This window comes from Pundamilia nyererei, unplaced genomic scaffold, assembly GCF_000239375.1.
Source record: "Pundamilia nyererei isolate P.nyererei 1_Seehausen unplaced genomic scaffold, PunNye1.0 scaffold00427, whole genome shotgun sequence".
Lineage (NCBI taxonomy): Eukaryota > Metazoa > Chordata > Actinopteri > Cichliformes > Cichlidae > Pundamilia > Pundamilia nyererei.
Window position 1 is genome coordinate 157,929 of NW_005187828.1, and position 15,621 is coordinate 173,549.

The 15,621-nt window shown below is 40.4% G+C and overlaps 1 protein-coding gene across 2 annotated transcripts in view; it reads left to right on the forward strand.

Annotated features, from left to right (window-relative positions):
• The window catches only part of LOC102204272 (uncharacterized), a 32,942-nt gene extending 19,467 nt beyond the window's left edge, over positions 1 to 13,475 (forward strand). The window contains exons 19-29 of one of the 2 annotated variants that reach the window (XM_005753428.1): positions 271 to 359; positions 468 to 491; positions 913 to 1,213; positions 1,568 to 1,630; positions 2,869 to 8,568; positions 8,674 to 8,782; positions 10,092 to 10,190; positions 11,436 to 11,705; positions 12,072 to 12,173; positions 12,260 to 12,381; positions 12,704 to 13,475. In XM_005753428.1, coding sequence (XP_005753485.1) covers positions 271 to 359; positions 468 to 491; positions 913 to 1,213; positions 1,568 to 1,630; positions 2,869 to 8,568; positions 8,674 to 8,782; positions 10,092 to 10,190; positions 11,436 to 11,705; positions 12,072 to 12,173; positions 12,260 to 12,381; positions 12,704 to 12,778 — 6,954 coding nt within the window. In that variant the 3' untranslated portion in view covers positions 12,779 to 13,475. Of the gene's footprint in view, positions 1 to 270; positions 360 to 467; positions 492 to 912; positions 1,214 to 1,567; positions 1,631 to 2,865; positions 8,569 to 8,673; positions 8,783 to 10,091; positions 10,191 to 11,435; positions 11,706 to 12,071; positions 12,174 to 12,259; positions 12,382 to 12,703 lie in introns of both variants that reach the window. The other variant, XM_005753429.1, reaches the window with a different exon arrangement.
• The last annotated feature ends 2,146 nt before the right edge of the window (positions 13,476 to 15,621 follow it).

A 15,621-nucleotide genomic window follows, 5' to 3' on the forward strand; every position in this document is an offset into this window, starting at 1 on the left:
AAAATAATGACTATTAACAAGGTTGCCCAAACTTTTGCATCCCACTGTATTTCAGTCAGGATCGATATAGCATAAATTTTGCATCTATGTTCCCATCTATGTATGTGTTTCATGTTCGGTCATATTGTAGTTCATACTGCACCTTTGCTTGGGTAAACTAAAGCATGAACGAGTTTAAAAAAATAAGAATTATTAATGTCTATTATCACTTTTTAAGAAACGTTTTCCTTTTTGTCTTTGTGCTTTTCTTATGACTATTTCTATTCTCAGATTTACATTGAGATGGCAGAATCTAGTCTTGTAACAGAGGTCTTGGAGAAGATTGCTTCAAATGAACATTTATCTACGAATGTAATTTGGTATGACTTTCACTAAAATAGGGGAAGAGATGAATAAATTATTAGAATAAATTACATTTGTTATGAAAATAGACCCTTAGACCTTCTCCTTTTTTATCCTCTATACAGGAAAAAAGTTCGACGCATTGAAACGTGAGTATTTCTCTTTCTAATACGACAATTCCTGAATCTGGGTGCAGCTTCTCCTGTAGAAGTTAAAACAGTTCTAATACTAAACATTTTGGGTTTTTGGATTCTTGGTTTGACGAAAAAATAATAGTCTCATATGGTGAAGTATGGTTTCCTGTTGTTTTTTTGGTGGGGGGGGGCTTTGTTTTTTTTTGTTTGTTTTTTTTTTCCTCTAATTTTTATAATGAACTGGCTCTAAAAGATGTGGAGAAACAAAACAGGCAGTTTATGTAAATGTGTCTTAAGCTAATGACTGCTGAACAAAAAATTGGAAATGATGTTTGTTTCTTTCTCTGTTTTGTAACATGTTATGTGTAACCATTTTTGTGAAAACAAACTTGTTTTTTGTGGGCAACTAACAAAGATTTTCTGCTTTTGATTTTAGTTTGAAGAGCCTAAAACAGCGTCTGCAAGACTCCAGTGAGATTAAAGTAAATCTTGAACTGGACACCACAGATGTTAAGTTCCCGACTGTGATAAGTGGAGCACAGTCTTCTCTTTCTGATAAAGGAGCGCAAACTCTTCAGCAAACAAGTACCTCTGGTTCTGCTCAACCAGCAGTATCAGTTAGTTCCAACATTTCTAAGTCTCTCACAGCAGGACAAAGTGCAACAGGTGACCAAGAAATGGAAGAAACCAGTGATAAACCAGGAACTGAGATCATAACATCCACGGTTGCTCTTCAGGTGAGTCAGGATGTAGAGAAGGCAGAAGGGAGGGTAGGGGAAGAAGGGTCACCAGTAATTTCAGTCACCTCTGCTGATGGAAGAATTTTTTCAGCTGCTTCTACCCCTGCTCCTCAAGTCACAAGTCTGACAAAGTCTAAGGAAACGATCAAAGAACTTCCTTATATTAATGCTGACAAGCCCATATTGATTCAGGGAACCAAGACACAGACTGTGGATAAAATGGTAATATCTGGCAAAAAGTGTATTTGCAAAGTGCCAAAAATGTTCTAACTATGACCTGCCATATTTTTGTGAGGGTAACGTATTTCCAATTTGTTCAAGTAAATTAGTAAGCAATCTTTATCTTTTTAGAGCCCCAGCAAGAGAGAAACAACCTCTAGAAGTGACTTGGGTAAAGAGAAAATGGAAGAAAAGGTGAGTTCCTTACTTCTAGCTTCAAATTTGGTCTGCATATATGCATAAACATACAGTGTATATAGAATCAAACCCACTAAACTATGATATGATTAGGGATGGGTACCGGTAATGGCACCGGTTCTGACATAAACGGTAGTAACCAGACCGAAAAGCAGCGCACATTGCGGTGCTTTTTTCTTTTCCTGAGATGTCATACACTTTGGATTCCAATCATTTTACCTTTGCGAGCGTAGTAGGTGGCCCAGGTACGTACGTTCTTTTAGAGAAGAGCTACAGATTAAAAATGCCCAAAGCGAAGCGGTCAAAGTCTGGCTGTACTTCACAGCAAAAGATGTAAACTCAGCAGCCTGCAACAAGTGCTTTAAGGTGATACTGTGCAAAGGAGGTAACTCCTCAAATCTGATGAAACACATGGCGACGTATAGCATTTTGTTAAAAGCCGAGAAATGCGCCGTATTTGATAGCTTGCCGCGAGACCGTGCACATCTACTGCGTGCCTGTCATCCCACCCGGAGTTAGCAACATCCCCCAAAAACAGAGGAGAGTCCTGGCCCCTAGCCCTGCCAGTGTAGCAGAAATGATGATGGATGATGATGATGGCAGCAGCAGCCGTTCTTCTCTGCGTGAGTAGCTAAATGTTGTTCGTGTGTAATTTACGTTGAGTAGGCTAACCACGTTATTACATTAATGCATGCAAGGTGAACTAGCAAACACAGTCGCAGTTACATGCTGCTGGCTTCTTGTTTGATGGCAGATACTCCCTTCACCCTAGCCAAAAAGGCTAAAATGACCAAAGAAAAAGTGGAAAACAGCTAAACATGAGAGGTTTTTGGACAAAGTTTGTTTTTTCCATTGTTTAAGCTCTGCTTCCATCCAAGAGTGATGCCATAAATTCCCTATAGCTGCAGAAAAGGCTAACATTGTTATCTTTTTACAAAAAACAGCTGAACATGAGAGGTTTTTGGACCAATTTTGTGTTCTCCATTCTTTAAGCACCGGTTAGAGCACCGTTTAAGCACCGGCACCATTTCAAAAGTACCGATTTGGCACCGGTATCGGATAAAACCTAAACCATACCCATCCCTAGATATGATAATATATCTTAGAGTTTATTAGTGCCAGTCTTCTGTGGTCCCTTTTATTAGTAGTTTGTTTTTTTTGTTTGGGGTTTTTGTTTTTTTTAATAGCTCAGTTATGTAATGGAAAATAACTCATCTCTTTAACTGGTTAAGCAGACCTGCGGAGTGGAAATAGAAAACCAAAGCCTGGTTGTGTCGACCACTACAAAACAGATCTCAACAAGGCCCTTGAACAACTCGACGAGCAGCTCATCTCCTAGTGTCAGCCAGACCTCTGTCTCTTCTTCTCTACAATCTATTGAAACTCCTCCCTTCCCTTGCCAAACAGCACAGCCAGAAAATCCAGAGTCTCCAGAGATAGCCTTACATTCTCCATCCTTCAGCTGTAAGCCTTCTTCATCAACAGCAGCAGCAGCAGATGTGACAGTAGAGACATATCAGCTTCATAGAGACGAAGAAGCAAAACCCAAAGAAAGTGCAGTAGGGAAGTCCGGTAAAGTGTTAGCAGAGGGCATTACTACAGAGACAAATAGAACAGAAACATTATTAGCTATACATTCAGCTACACATAGTCAGGGGTTAGAGTTGACAAGCCAAAAACCGAATCTAGAAATTGATTTTAACAATGGCATACTCAAAGAGTCGAAGGAGAGGACAGAAGAAGAGTGCAGAAATTATTATTCTGGCAAGTATCCTGAGGAGGAGGACTTTGAAGATTACCAAATCCTGGATTCGATTGAGGATCAATTGGATGAACAGATGAATGAAGACGGAAGCCAAGATGGCACTGAAACCAATTTATCTGGGTGTGTACAAGAGCAAGGAAACTCTTACCAGGTGATGGATAGTGTTACCGAGGACCAAGCATCTGTAGTTAAAGAGGACTCTCAAGAAGATGCCACTGATAAGGATGTGTTAGATTCAAGAACGAACCAAAGTCCAAGGATCAAGGCAGCTCGAACAACCACACAAACACAAGGAGAAATGCAGAGGTCTTTTAAAGCCCCCGAAAATTTGGGCCAAATCCTAAATGTTGAAGAACAAGTCAACAAAGACATGTCATGCGATGCAGATTGTGCTAAACAAGAAACATTTGAGATATTAGATTCAATTGACGATAACACTGATGACCATGTTTCTTCAGAAACACGTATTTTTGATGAGCTAAATTTCAGTTTAGAGGACTTTGTCACTGTTGATGAAATTGGTGACAACACTGGAGAACCAGCCTTCGGCCACCAAAGCCGCTCTTCTCATAAGCAGAACTCTGAAAGGAAAAGAGAAAGGCAGAGCTCTTACATTGCCTCCTCTTCTTCCTCACCCGTGCCAACTCACATCACAGTGAAAGGAAATTTGTCTTCTAATGTCTTTAAGACCTCTACCTCCTCATCTTCTCAGTCTTTTGAAACTTGTAGGAAAACACACCCAAGCAAGTTAAAGTCCCCAGCCAGAGCACTGCATACTTCATCCTCAGATTGCAGGGCGCATTCATTAAAGATGGCATCAGCAGCAGAAGCTGAGACATCGGTTGACACATATAAGCTGCACAAAGAAACAAGTTCTGTTGAGTCAGAGTCAAGGCAGTCACCTGGACCTGAGAAAGGCCATAGACTGCATAAGTTGGACAGTCAAGTCATGGAGAGCAATACAGATGCAGTCAAAACCTGTTCAAAGGAATGGAGTGAAATTGGATTGGATGCTTCTGTCCAACTATTACATGGGTTTTCTAAACACCAAGTAGCTACCAATCAAGAGGATGATCGTCTGGTTGAAAATGAAGACTCAGCAGAGAAAAGAGAGGTTGAAGAAAACAAGATTCAGATAATGGAAAATTCTGATAAATCTACAGTTCTAGATGCAGCTGATAAAATTGAAATGTCAATTACAAGTAGCAACCAAAACCCGAGAGGCCAAACAGAAGATAGAAGAAGAAGAATAAAAGAAAAGGAAGAAATGTTTTCAGAAGAATCCTCCAAAGCGTCCAAAGATGCTGACAACAGAGACATGAAAGACAATTCATCAGATAGTACTGATCATGAAACCTTTGAGATATTAGATTCAACTGATGATCATACTGATGACCATGCCTCATCAAACACCAACCTTTTTGATGAGCCAAATTTCAACTTGGAGGACTTTGTCACTGTTGATGAAATTGCTGATGATGTGGAAGATATGGCCTTAGACCACCCAAGCACGGCTTCATCTAAACAGAACTCTAGAATGAAAAGTGAAAGGCAAGGTTCAAATGTTTCATCTCCTGTAAAGCAGACTTCTACAAGATCCCCGAAAGACTCCAAGAGCTCAGCAACTTATTCTTCTTTCTCACATTCCTTATCCAAGTCAATGAAAGCCACTGCGAGGAGCAGTTTGTGTATGGCTATGGAAACTCCTGCCTCCTCTGTGGAAAAAGCAGCATCAAGTAACCCAAAATCTCCAGCTAAAGCATTGCAAGTTTTGTATTCAGGTTTTAGGACCTGTGCATCAAAAGCAGCTCTAAGTGGAGTTGAGACTTGTCAGCCAAATGAAGAACAAGAAAAACAAACAGAGAGTTTAGTGGTAAAATCTGATCACAAACTTTCAGCCGATGGCATTGCTTTGAAAATTGTTGAGTCAAAGTCAAGCCAGTCATCTGCTTTTGAGCAAGGCCAGAAATTCTTTGGAGGTGGCTATAAGGTCTTGGACAGTATTGAAGATGAAAGTCCTGAGGAGTTTAGTGAAATGGAAATAGATGCGCCTTTCAAAGCACTAGACGGTGTAACTGAAGACCGAACAGCAACAGTTCAAGAGGCCACTCAAACAGTTAAAGATGAAGGTTCCACATTGATGCAGCTGTCCGAGGAGCATGTGATTCAAGTAGATAATTCTGATAAATCTGTTGCTGAAGATTTTGCTGAGAGAAACGAAGTGCTGGACACAAGTAAGAATCAAGCTTCAAAGAGCAGGGCCGATGGAAGGTGGGGGAAAGAAAAAGAACAACAGATGCTTTCAGGAGAAACCTGCAAAGACTCTGGCCAAATGACAAATGTTAAACATCAAAGCATCAAAGAAGCTTCACCAGATAGTACTGAAGAAGAAGGCTTTGAGGCACTGGACTCTGCTAATGATCACGTCGATGACCAAGTCTTTTCAGATACCACCCTATTTGATGAGCAAAATTTTAACTTGGAGAATTTTGTCACTGTTGATGAGATTTTCGATGACTCTGGGGAGGACCAAAGCACAGATGTGTTATCCTCTGCCGAACAAACCTCATTAAAATCCTTGAAATCTTTGTCACCTTCCTCATCTAAGACAAGGAAATCCACTTTGAAAAGCAGGTTGTCTTCTAATGTCAAAACGATCTCAAACCACAAAGTTTCAATAAAAGGCACTGCTGGGGAAACTATTGAGTCGGAGATAAGTCAGACACCTGGACCTGAGCAAGGCCAAGAATTACACGAAGGAGGCTTTCAGGTCTTGGACAGTGTTAATGATGATGACGCATGTTTAAAGGAGTGCAGTGAAATTGGATTGGATGCTTCTCGCAAAGTGCTAGACAATGATATCAGAGACCAAATAACTACAGTTCAAGAGCCCAATCCTTTGGCCAAAAATGAAAGTTTTACAGTAAAGCAGCTGTCTGAAGATTTGATTCTGGTAGTGGACATTTGTGACAAAAATGCAGCAGAGAGCAGGGGAGATGGAAGCAAGGGGAAAGATGAAATAACGCTTTTGAAGGAATCATCCAAAGCCTCCAAAGATGCTGGCTTAATTGCAGAAGGTAAAAACCAGCCTCTTGAAGAGGGAGACAACACTGTAAAAGAGGGTACTGAACAACAAACCTTTGAGATACTGGATTCAACTGATAGTCATAATGATGATTCTATTTCTTCTGACGCTCAGCTTTTTGATGAGCAGAATTTTGAGAGTTTTGTCACTGTTGATGAAATTGTTGAGGATGTGGATGACAACCAAGGCACCTTCTCATCTGAGCAGAACTCCAGAAAGAAAGAAAAAAGACAAAACTCAGATGTTTCATCTTCTGCCAAGAAGATCTCAACAAGATCCTTGAAAGAGTCTAAGAACTTATCTGCTTTCTCTTCTGAATCCAAGCCCACTGAAGCTTCAGAGAAAAGCACCCTGTCTTTAGGCTTGACCACTGACTCACCAAAAAAACAAAAAGGCTCATCTGAACCAACCAAATTCAATACCACATCTATGCAATCTGCTCAGGCCACTAAGACTCCTTTATTCTCTTCTTCGCTGCCTGTCGAAATTCATGCATTGCCTTTTCGCAGAGCACAGCCACACAAGACAGAATCTCCAGCCAGAAGACCACACACTGTATCCTCAGGCCACAAGACCCATTTGTCAGAGATGGCATCAACATCAGATATTGAGGCATCTGTAAAGATTCAATATTATAATGAATCAGAGAGAAAAAACACAGAGTGTGCAACAGCAAAGTCTGACCACAATGTGTCAGGAGAGGGCATTGCGGCAGGGAATTATGTCGGAAAATGTATTGAGGAGGAGGAGGAGGAAGATGGTGAAACTTACCAAGTCATTGATTCAGTTGATGATCAAACGGAAGAACAGCTGGATGACGATGGAAATCAAGATGGCTGTGCTAAAACCAAGTATTCAGGACCTAAACAAAGCCACACATTGCATGGGGAAGGTTATCAGATTTTAGACAATATAAAATCCACAATCCGAAATGAAATAAAACAGTACATTGAATGTCAAGACATCCAAAACACTTCAACAGATGCTACTGAAGCATTTGAGATACTGGATTCAGTTGATGATCTGACTGAAATAGAAGATGATAACCAAAAATTTGAAACCCTTGGCACCCAAGTATCTAAAGAAGAAGAGGAAGAAGCTTACCAGGTAATTGATTCTGTGGAAGATGAGCCAGCAACCACAGAGACCAAATTGGAGGCAGACAACAAGGAAAAAAGAACAGATAAATCCTATGAACCTAAAAGAGATGATAGACCAACAAGGAGGAGTGGATCAAGGTCCAGAACATCTAAAAGTGAAGAGGAGGGGAAATTGCCAATAAAAGAGGACAAGATGGAGAAAAAATATCAGACAAGAACAAAGAAAAGCAATACAGAAAAAGACAGAAATATTCTCAAGGACACTGAAAAGATCATTCATGGGAAAGTAAACTTTGATAAAGATGAACCAATTCAAGATGCTTTTACTGCAGAAAGGTCTGATAGTAGAAGGTCTGCTAGAGGATACAAAAAGGACAAACTGACATACACAGAACAATCTGAAAAGCCAGAAGCGGTAGAGACTGACAACAGCAATTCAGCCATTACAGAACAATCTACCAGTGGGAGAAAGGAAAGAACGGCTAAAGAAGTCCCAACAAAAGACAAGACTACAGCAAGAAGGAGAACCACATGGGCTGTACATTCCCAGAAACAGGATCCTGAGAAAAATATAGAAAATGAGGAGACAACGCCACTGACCAAGAAGACACCAACAACAAAGAGTGATGCCTTGATAAAAGACTTAAGGGAAGACTCTACCTATGAAATACACCCTGTGGAAGATGATGATGTTAGGAATAATCGACCTGCAACTTCAGAAAACACAACGTTGGAAAGACCAAGGAAATATATTGAGAAAACTTTTTTGGATGACACATCTGAGCTAGTGACTCTGGATGAGGTGGGGGCAGATGAGGGTGGAGACAAAGGTTTTTTGGAAGGAGAAGAGTGGAATAGGGATATTACGGAGGATGAGCTGCAGGAGTTTGTCACATTGGATGAGATTGGTGAAGAAGAGGAGGAGGGACATGAGGTCTGCCGACTCAACCCAGATAGCCAGTCAGTGAAGTCCTTAAACCAAGAGGTAATGTTAGCATTTAAACTGTTGCAAACATTTTTCTTTCTTCGAGAAATCTTTGTTCTGATAACATAAATCTTGATGCCAAACATTTTGGTTTTCTCTTTTTAGACTTTGTCAAATGTGAATGAAGCAGTGCATGATGAGAATGAGAAGGGTGTCAAAAAGGAGGCTCAGAAAATCTCAAGATCTAATAAACGCAAACGTGATGACAATGCAGGTTTGTGTTAGTCTTCTTACTGCTTCCATAAAAAATGTCATAAATTAGCAGCAGGCAACAGGTTTCTAATTAGAGTCAGTTGATTAATTAATCATCAGCAGGTGATTTACTAAAGTTTAGTTTGCTGCTCTGGTGCATGGTCAAGTTACATCTGAAGAAGCCATACAAACCTGTGGAATAATGTCCTTTAAACACCTTTGGGTTTCTTTTATAAACCTTGGGCACATTGCATTCCCAGAGTCAACCATGAACTCCTCTGTATGTCTGACAAAGAAAAGAATCAAGGTGTTGAAATTGCCCAGTCCTGTCCAGACCTCAACCTGATTGGAATGCTGGTTTGGGACCTCAAGAATGCTGTGCGTAAATGTATATCCCCAACCTCAATAAACTGAAGCAACAGAGGTGTGGGCCAAATTTTTCCCACAACGATGTGAGAGACTGATGAAGTCAAACAGAAAATGATTCCTTCAGTTTAGCTAAAGCTGGTTATAGAAGCGATTGAATCATGGACTGTACATAGAGTGATCGCAGCTCAAGAGTTGGCAGTTTGATTGTGTAAGGTTGCCGGGTTCGAGGCCCGGCTCCGACAGACTTCACCTGTTGCCTACTGGTGGTGCCAGTGTTCTGCAGACTTGCCTCTGTCAGTGCACCCCAGGGCAGCTGTGGCTACAATGTAGCTGGCCATCACCAGTGTGTGTGTGTGAATGAGTGGATGACTGAATGTAGTGTAATGCGCTTTGGGGTCCTTAGGGACTAAGTGCTATACAAATGCAGGACATTTACCGTAGTTTTTCAAAGGACAGCACAAAGTCTCGTGTAAACTTCGTTTCACATGACTGTTTGTACATGGTAGGTATGATAAGCAGGCATAAACAGTGGTGCCTTCATTGATAGGAGCAGCACATCTTAAAGCAGATAAGACCTAAACCAGGTGAAATGGATTGTGTTAACAGCTAAAGGTTTCCAGTATAATGGAACTCTAACCATAAAGGCTAAATTACTAATTATTTTAAGGTGCAAATAAACTGACATCTGCTTACAGCCTTACAGAAATTTAAAATTAAAGGTAAGACACACTGTTAAAGACAAATCTATCACCCGTTACATGCTTTGTTAGCCAAGACAGTTTGATTTTGGTGCGTTTTGTTTGCCAGATTATTATCACTATAGATTTTTTTTTTTAAATGGAAAGCATTGTGTACTAGTCTGTTGTGTGAATCTTGTAAAGTTTACTCCTAAATTTACTAAAAAAGAAAACGGAAAACTGTTTTGCATTAATGTGAGTCTTTGTTTTTGTATCTCATATTAGAAGAGAATGTGAACTTGAAAAGAGATGAAGACAAGGACAAGAAAGCCATTAGAACCAGGACAAGTGGCCAAGCCATGAAGAGGACTAGACAGATCCCTGGTAACACAAGCACAGCTTTCTGGTTTACATAATTGTGCAGAAATATTGAGCCACTTCTCATTTCTTCATACTTTGTTACTTTGTTAAATAATCTTGAAGAAATGTTCCCTAGTCTTTCAAAGTTTTTCTTTTGACTTCAGCTGCTTTTATTCACTGATTTTCAGTCCAGTCTTTATACCTGAGCATTTTCAGAGGAATGTTTTTGTTGTTGTTTGTTTGTTAAGCCACATAACACTGACTTATGAATCATTCAAGGACAAAAAAAGGAACCTTAGTCATGTGATGAGCCAGTTGTAATCTAATGCCATGTAGTGCTGTCAATCAACAAATTGGAAACAGCTTCACGACAGCATGACAATGATTACAGACACACGGCAGTAAAATCATACCTGGGTAGAAAAACTCATGGTGGAACACTATCAGTCACGGATAGGCTTCACCAGAACTCAAGCTTTAATGGAATGTGGGATCATCTAAAGCGTGGGTGTCAAACTCCTTTTTCATCATGGGGCACATACAGCTTACTTTGATGTTAAGTGGGCTGGACCCATGAAACTACATGATAGATGTGTAATTCACAGAAAATGTACCGTGGATAACATTTCTATTGTAGTTTTTGGAAAAACTGGACCTTGTATTAATAATAATAATACTGCATTTTATTTGAGGGCGCCTTACAAAAGAACAAAATTAAAATGAGCAATAGTCATAAAATACATAAAATAAGTTAAAATTGCAAAACAGAACTTGACAACAGATAAAATCACTACTAAAGCGAATAAGCCAGTTTGAACAGATGTGTTTTGAGCTGTGACTTAAATACGGGAGGAGAGTCTATATTTCTTATGGCTAGATGAAGAGAGTTCCAGAGCCGTGGAGCAGAGCGACTGAAAGCTCTGTTTATATTTATATGTTATTTATATTATATTTTCGCAATATATGACCAGGAGGGAGCTGGTAAATAATGAATAAAAGAGTTACAGGACTCTCTCCCAGACCATAGACACATAATACAAGTCACAGTTTTATTTAAGAGAAAAAAAAAAGATTCTGGGCCTTCAGCCTTACGTTTAACACCCCTGATCTAAAGGCAATCCAGATCTGAAGAAGAGCTTTGAATGTTCATCAAGAAGCCTGGAGAACTGTTCCTGAAGACTGCTGCCACTAAGAATTTGCACAAAAATGTATAATCTGGTCAGAGGACTAAATTGTAAATCTCAAGTATTTCTTTTTCTTTTCCTGCAGTGAGAAAATCTGTCAGAGGGAAAAAAGGGGTCGCAACACACGAGAGAGAAGATGCAGAAACAGAATCACTGCCTGCCGCTTCACTCGAGTCCTCGTCACTGGACAAAAACGTATCTGTACTGTCAAGTGACGACAAACCAGACAGCCAAAAAACAGAGGAGAAACCAGAGAGCCAGCCCGATGTTGATGCTGCCTCTGCTGGGCAACAGCAACAGCCTGAGTGTCTTGATAATCAGACACAGGAAGGACTGAGCAGGAGTGACGTTAAAGGTACGAGAAGCTATTTTACCTCAAAATGTGCTGATTATAAACCAACAAAATGTTTCAATATGATTCACTAAAGTGGATGATGGTTGTTTTCCCACTTAGAATTTGTTAGAATAGAGCAAAACTGCATCCAAGTCAGTGTCTATATTGTGGTTTTCCTAACACACTCTGTCAGAAGACAGCCACAATTTGTAATCTGGAACTTGTGAAGTTAAAGTTAGTCCATCAAAAGTTACTAATCATATTACAATTCAAGACATTCGAGCAGCTGTAACTAGAGAAGTAAAAATATAAACTTGTTATTGGAATAGGTACAGTTTAATTTGCAGTCATCATTTATCATTTATTGGTCGTTTTCCTTTTCTTTAGCTGTCCGTAAACGAAGGAGAGCACTTATTGAACCCAAAGCAAAGCGATCTTGTTCTCAGTCTCCTCGCATCACAGACAACTTGGATGCTGACGCGTCCCTTGGTGAGAACAAAACATAAAATAATGACGTCAATTTAACGTCTTTCTTTTCTCTCTTAAGTTATTTTGTATGCTTCTGGTCTTCTTAGGTGATGAGCATGTTGTCCAAAAGATGGGGCTTTTCTGTAACCTCTGCTCCATTTTCTACCTGGATGAGCAAAATGCTAAGGACCTCCACTGCAGAAGCCAGAAACACCAGGAGAACCTGAAGGTACCCACAAACTCAATTCAATAAGGAAAGATCATCTGAAGGAACTGAATGTGGTTTATTTAGATACTTAAAGTAGGCAGAGGGGCGGCTGATTGGCTCATAGAAGGTGGTCAAGGACGCGATTGGACGGAAGCCAGGATGTTAGTATTGAGTTACTGCGTGAGAGAGGGGAAGTGATGTAAAGGAAATAGTGGGAGCCTGAACACTAAGGAAAGCAGGCAGATGAGTGATTAAAGGTCTTTCTTATTGAGGCTTTGTAATCGAGTGACTGCACAAAAACATGCAAGTGGTCTCACCTTTTTCCCCTTTCTTTTATTTCCAGAAACATCAACAGAGTCTTCGACGGAGGCCTTCGAGAATGTCGATGAGAAATTCTCGAGGCTCTGTTAAGGATTAATATAACTAGATTTTTTTTGTGTTCTTTCCTTTTTTTATGAGAGGTGCAAACAAAACCACGTGTCGTTGAGATTTGGTGGCGAGTGACTCAAGTTCATGGACACGTTTAAAAAGTAAACTTTCATGTGAGTAATTAGCACTCATGAACATATTCTTATAAGAAAAAAAACTAAGAGCTTTCTTTCCTCTGGTTGCAGAAGGGTTTTAGTTGTATAGAAGTTGGTAGGAAGTCTGCTTGTTTCAGGTAATTCTAACAAAAACGTGACGTTTGTTTACTAAATGTTGGTTATTTTTAAGAGGGAGATAGGATTACCCACATTTCACTCTTTAGCTAACCGGATGCACGTTTACAGTTGTGTGCTCCACTTGTTTAAGTCATGTGAAACAGAAAGGATGTCAGTTTTCAGCTTCATGTACTTTGCTGCTGTTAGAGAGAAGCATGTTGTGTAGATTTATGCAAAGCTAATATACTTTTTTCCTCTTTCAGTGAGAGAGAGTATAACTTTTTTTTTTTTTTTATGATTGGTTTGCTGTATGTAAAAGCTGTTAACTATGTTATGGTAACCCTGTAAATCTTTATGCACATCAGTGATGTTTAAATGCAACATTTTCTCCCTGCAAGTCACTACAGAAATATCTGTACACATTTCCTGTGTAACCTCGGGGAAAATAAAACACTTCCTGTTTTTTCAGCTTTAGACATTTCTGTCATTTATTCGATTCTGCTCCTTCTATTGTTAAATGTTTTTCACAAAGATATTGTATACATGAATGAATTCTTAAATACTGTAGTAGTTATTAAAATAGTATATAGGATTTGTGTAGCCATAAATATTTATCTTAACTTTTAATTGTATTAATACTGTATTACATCTGAATTTAATATCATTAAACACACAATCAAATGCAACCATTTTATTTTCACTTCACGTCTTCTTTTTAGCTCTTGTTTCATCCCAATCAGTTACTAGGAAAAAAATCTAGTCTCTGATGTAATCTCTTGAGTATACATCCACTTTTTTATTTACTCTTTTATAAAGACCAAATTTATGATTTCTGCCTCTTAGCTCAGTCTGGTGACCCTTGGATCACAGAGGTGACTGCGGCTCAGTAGATAAATTGAGTTGCCTACCTGTATGGTTGGTAGACCGGTTCCCCACTTACTCCAGTTTGGCAAGATACTGAAGCCTGAGGTGGAGAGTGTTAGATGAGGTGCTTGGGTATAGAAAAAAGGTGCTATGTATGCACCAGTCGACCCATTTACCATCTAACTTGCCCTGCGTCTAAAGCTCCTGCTGTACAAGGAGAAGCTCACATATTAATTGCTTTTACCACATGACTCTTGTATTTGACTGTTTTAGAACTGCACACATTACAGAAGATGCAATAAATAATCTCTGTGAAGGTTCTCAGTCATCCAGGTCATCGTAGTAAAAGGAGCTTGCAAAGAAAAGCGTCTGGACTTCTTTAAGTTGCTTGAAGACGTTTCACCTCTCATCCGAGAAGCTTCTTCAGTTCTAAGGACAAATAGTGGAGAGTCCCAGATATAAACCTAGTGGGAGTAACCCCCCACAGAGGGACAAAAGGACCCCCTGATGATCCTCTAGCCGCCTGAGTTTCGGGTGTGTTCATTGTGAAACCTGGCCCCACCTTATCATGCGAATTCCTGAGGTCAGATGGCCCAGGATGTGAGTGGGCGTTAAGGCGTCTGGGAAGGTATCTCAAAACTGGATTATAGATGGCAGAGAGTTGGCGTCGTAAACCACCGCCTCTGTTCAAAGATGGTCGCTCACAGTGAACATAGATGGCTTCTTTCACTCCTCTTTCAAACCATCTGTCCTCTCTGTCCAAAATGTGAACATTGGCATCCTCGAAAGAGTGTCCTTTATCCTTAAGATGCAGATGGACTGCTGAGTCTTGTCTTGTGGAGGTGGCTCTTCTGTGTTGTGCCATGCGCTTGTGAAGTGGCTGTTTGGTCTCTCCAATGTAGAGGTCTGAGCATTCCTCGCTGCACTGTACAGCATACACCACATTGTTAAGTTTGTGTCTTGGAGTTTTGTCTTTCGGGTGAACCAGTTTCTGTCTGAGCGTGTTGCTGGGTCTGAAATACACTGGGATGTCATGCTTGGAGAAAACTCTCCTGAGTTTCTCTGATACACCGGCTACATAGGGGATGACAATGTTGTTGCGTCTGTCCTTCTTATCCTTCTTCGCTGGTGTCTGGTCTTCTTTTCTGTGCCTCTTTGCTGACTTTAAGAACGCCCATTTAGGATAGCCGCACGTTTTGAGTGCTTCGAGGATGCCAATGTTCACATTTTGGACAGAGAGGACAGATGGTTTGAAAGAGGAGTGAAAAAAGCCATCTATGTCCACTGTGAGCGACTATCTTTGAACAGAGGCGGGGGGTTACGACGCCAACTCTCTGCCATCTATAATCCAGTTTTGAGATCCCTTCCCAGACGCCTTAACGCCCACTCACATCCTGGGCCATCTGACCTCAGGAATTCGCATGATAAGGTGGGGCCAGGTTTCACAATGAACACACCCGAAACTCTGGCTGATTGGGACCCACGCCCAGTTTCACACCTGGGCTCAGGCGATTAGAGGATCATCAGGGGGTCCTTTTGTCCCTCTGTGGGGGGTCACTCCCACTAGGTTTATATCTGGGACTCTCCACCATTTGACCTTAGAACTGAAGAAGCTTCTCGGATGAGAGGTGAAACGTCTTCAAGCAACTTAAAGAAGTCCAGACGCTTTTCTTTGCAAGCTCCTTTGACAATAAATAATCTCATAAATCCAACCGTCCCTCTTCCACTATGGGCTGGAACCTGCCAGCTCTAAAAG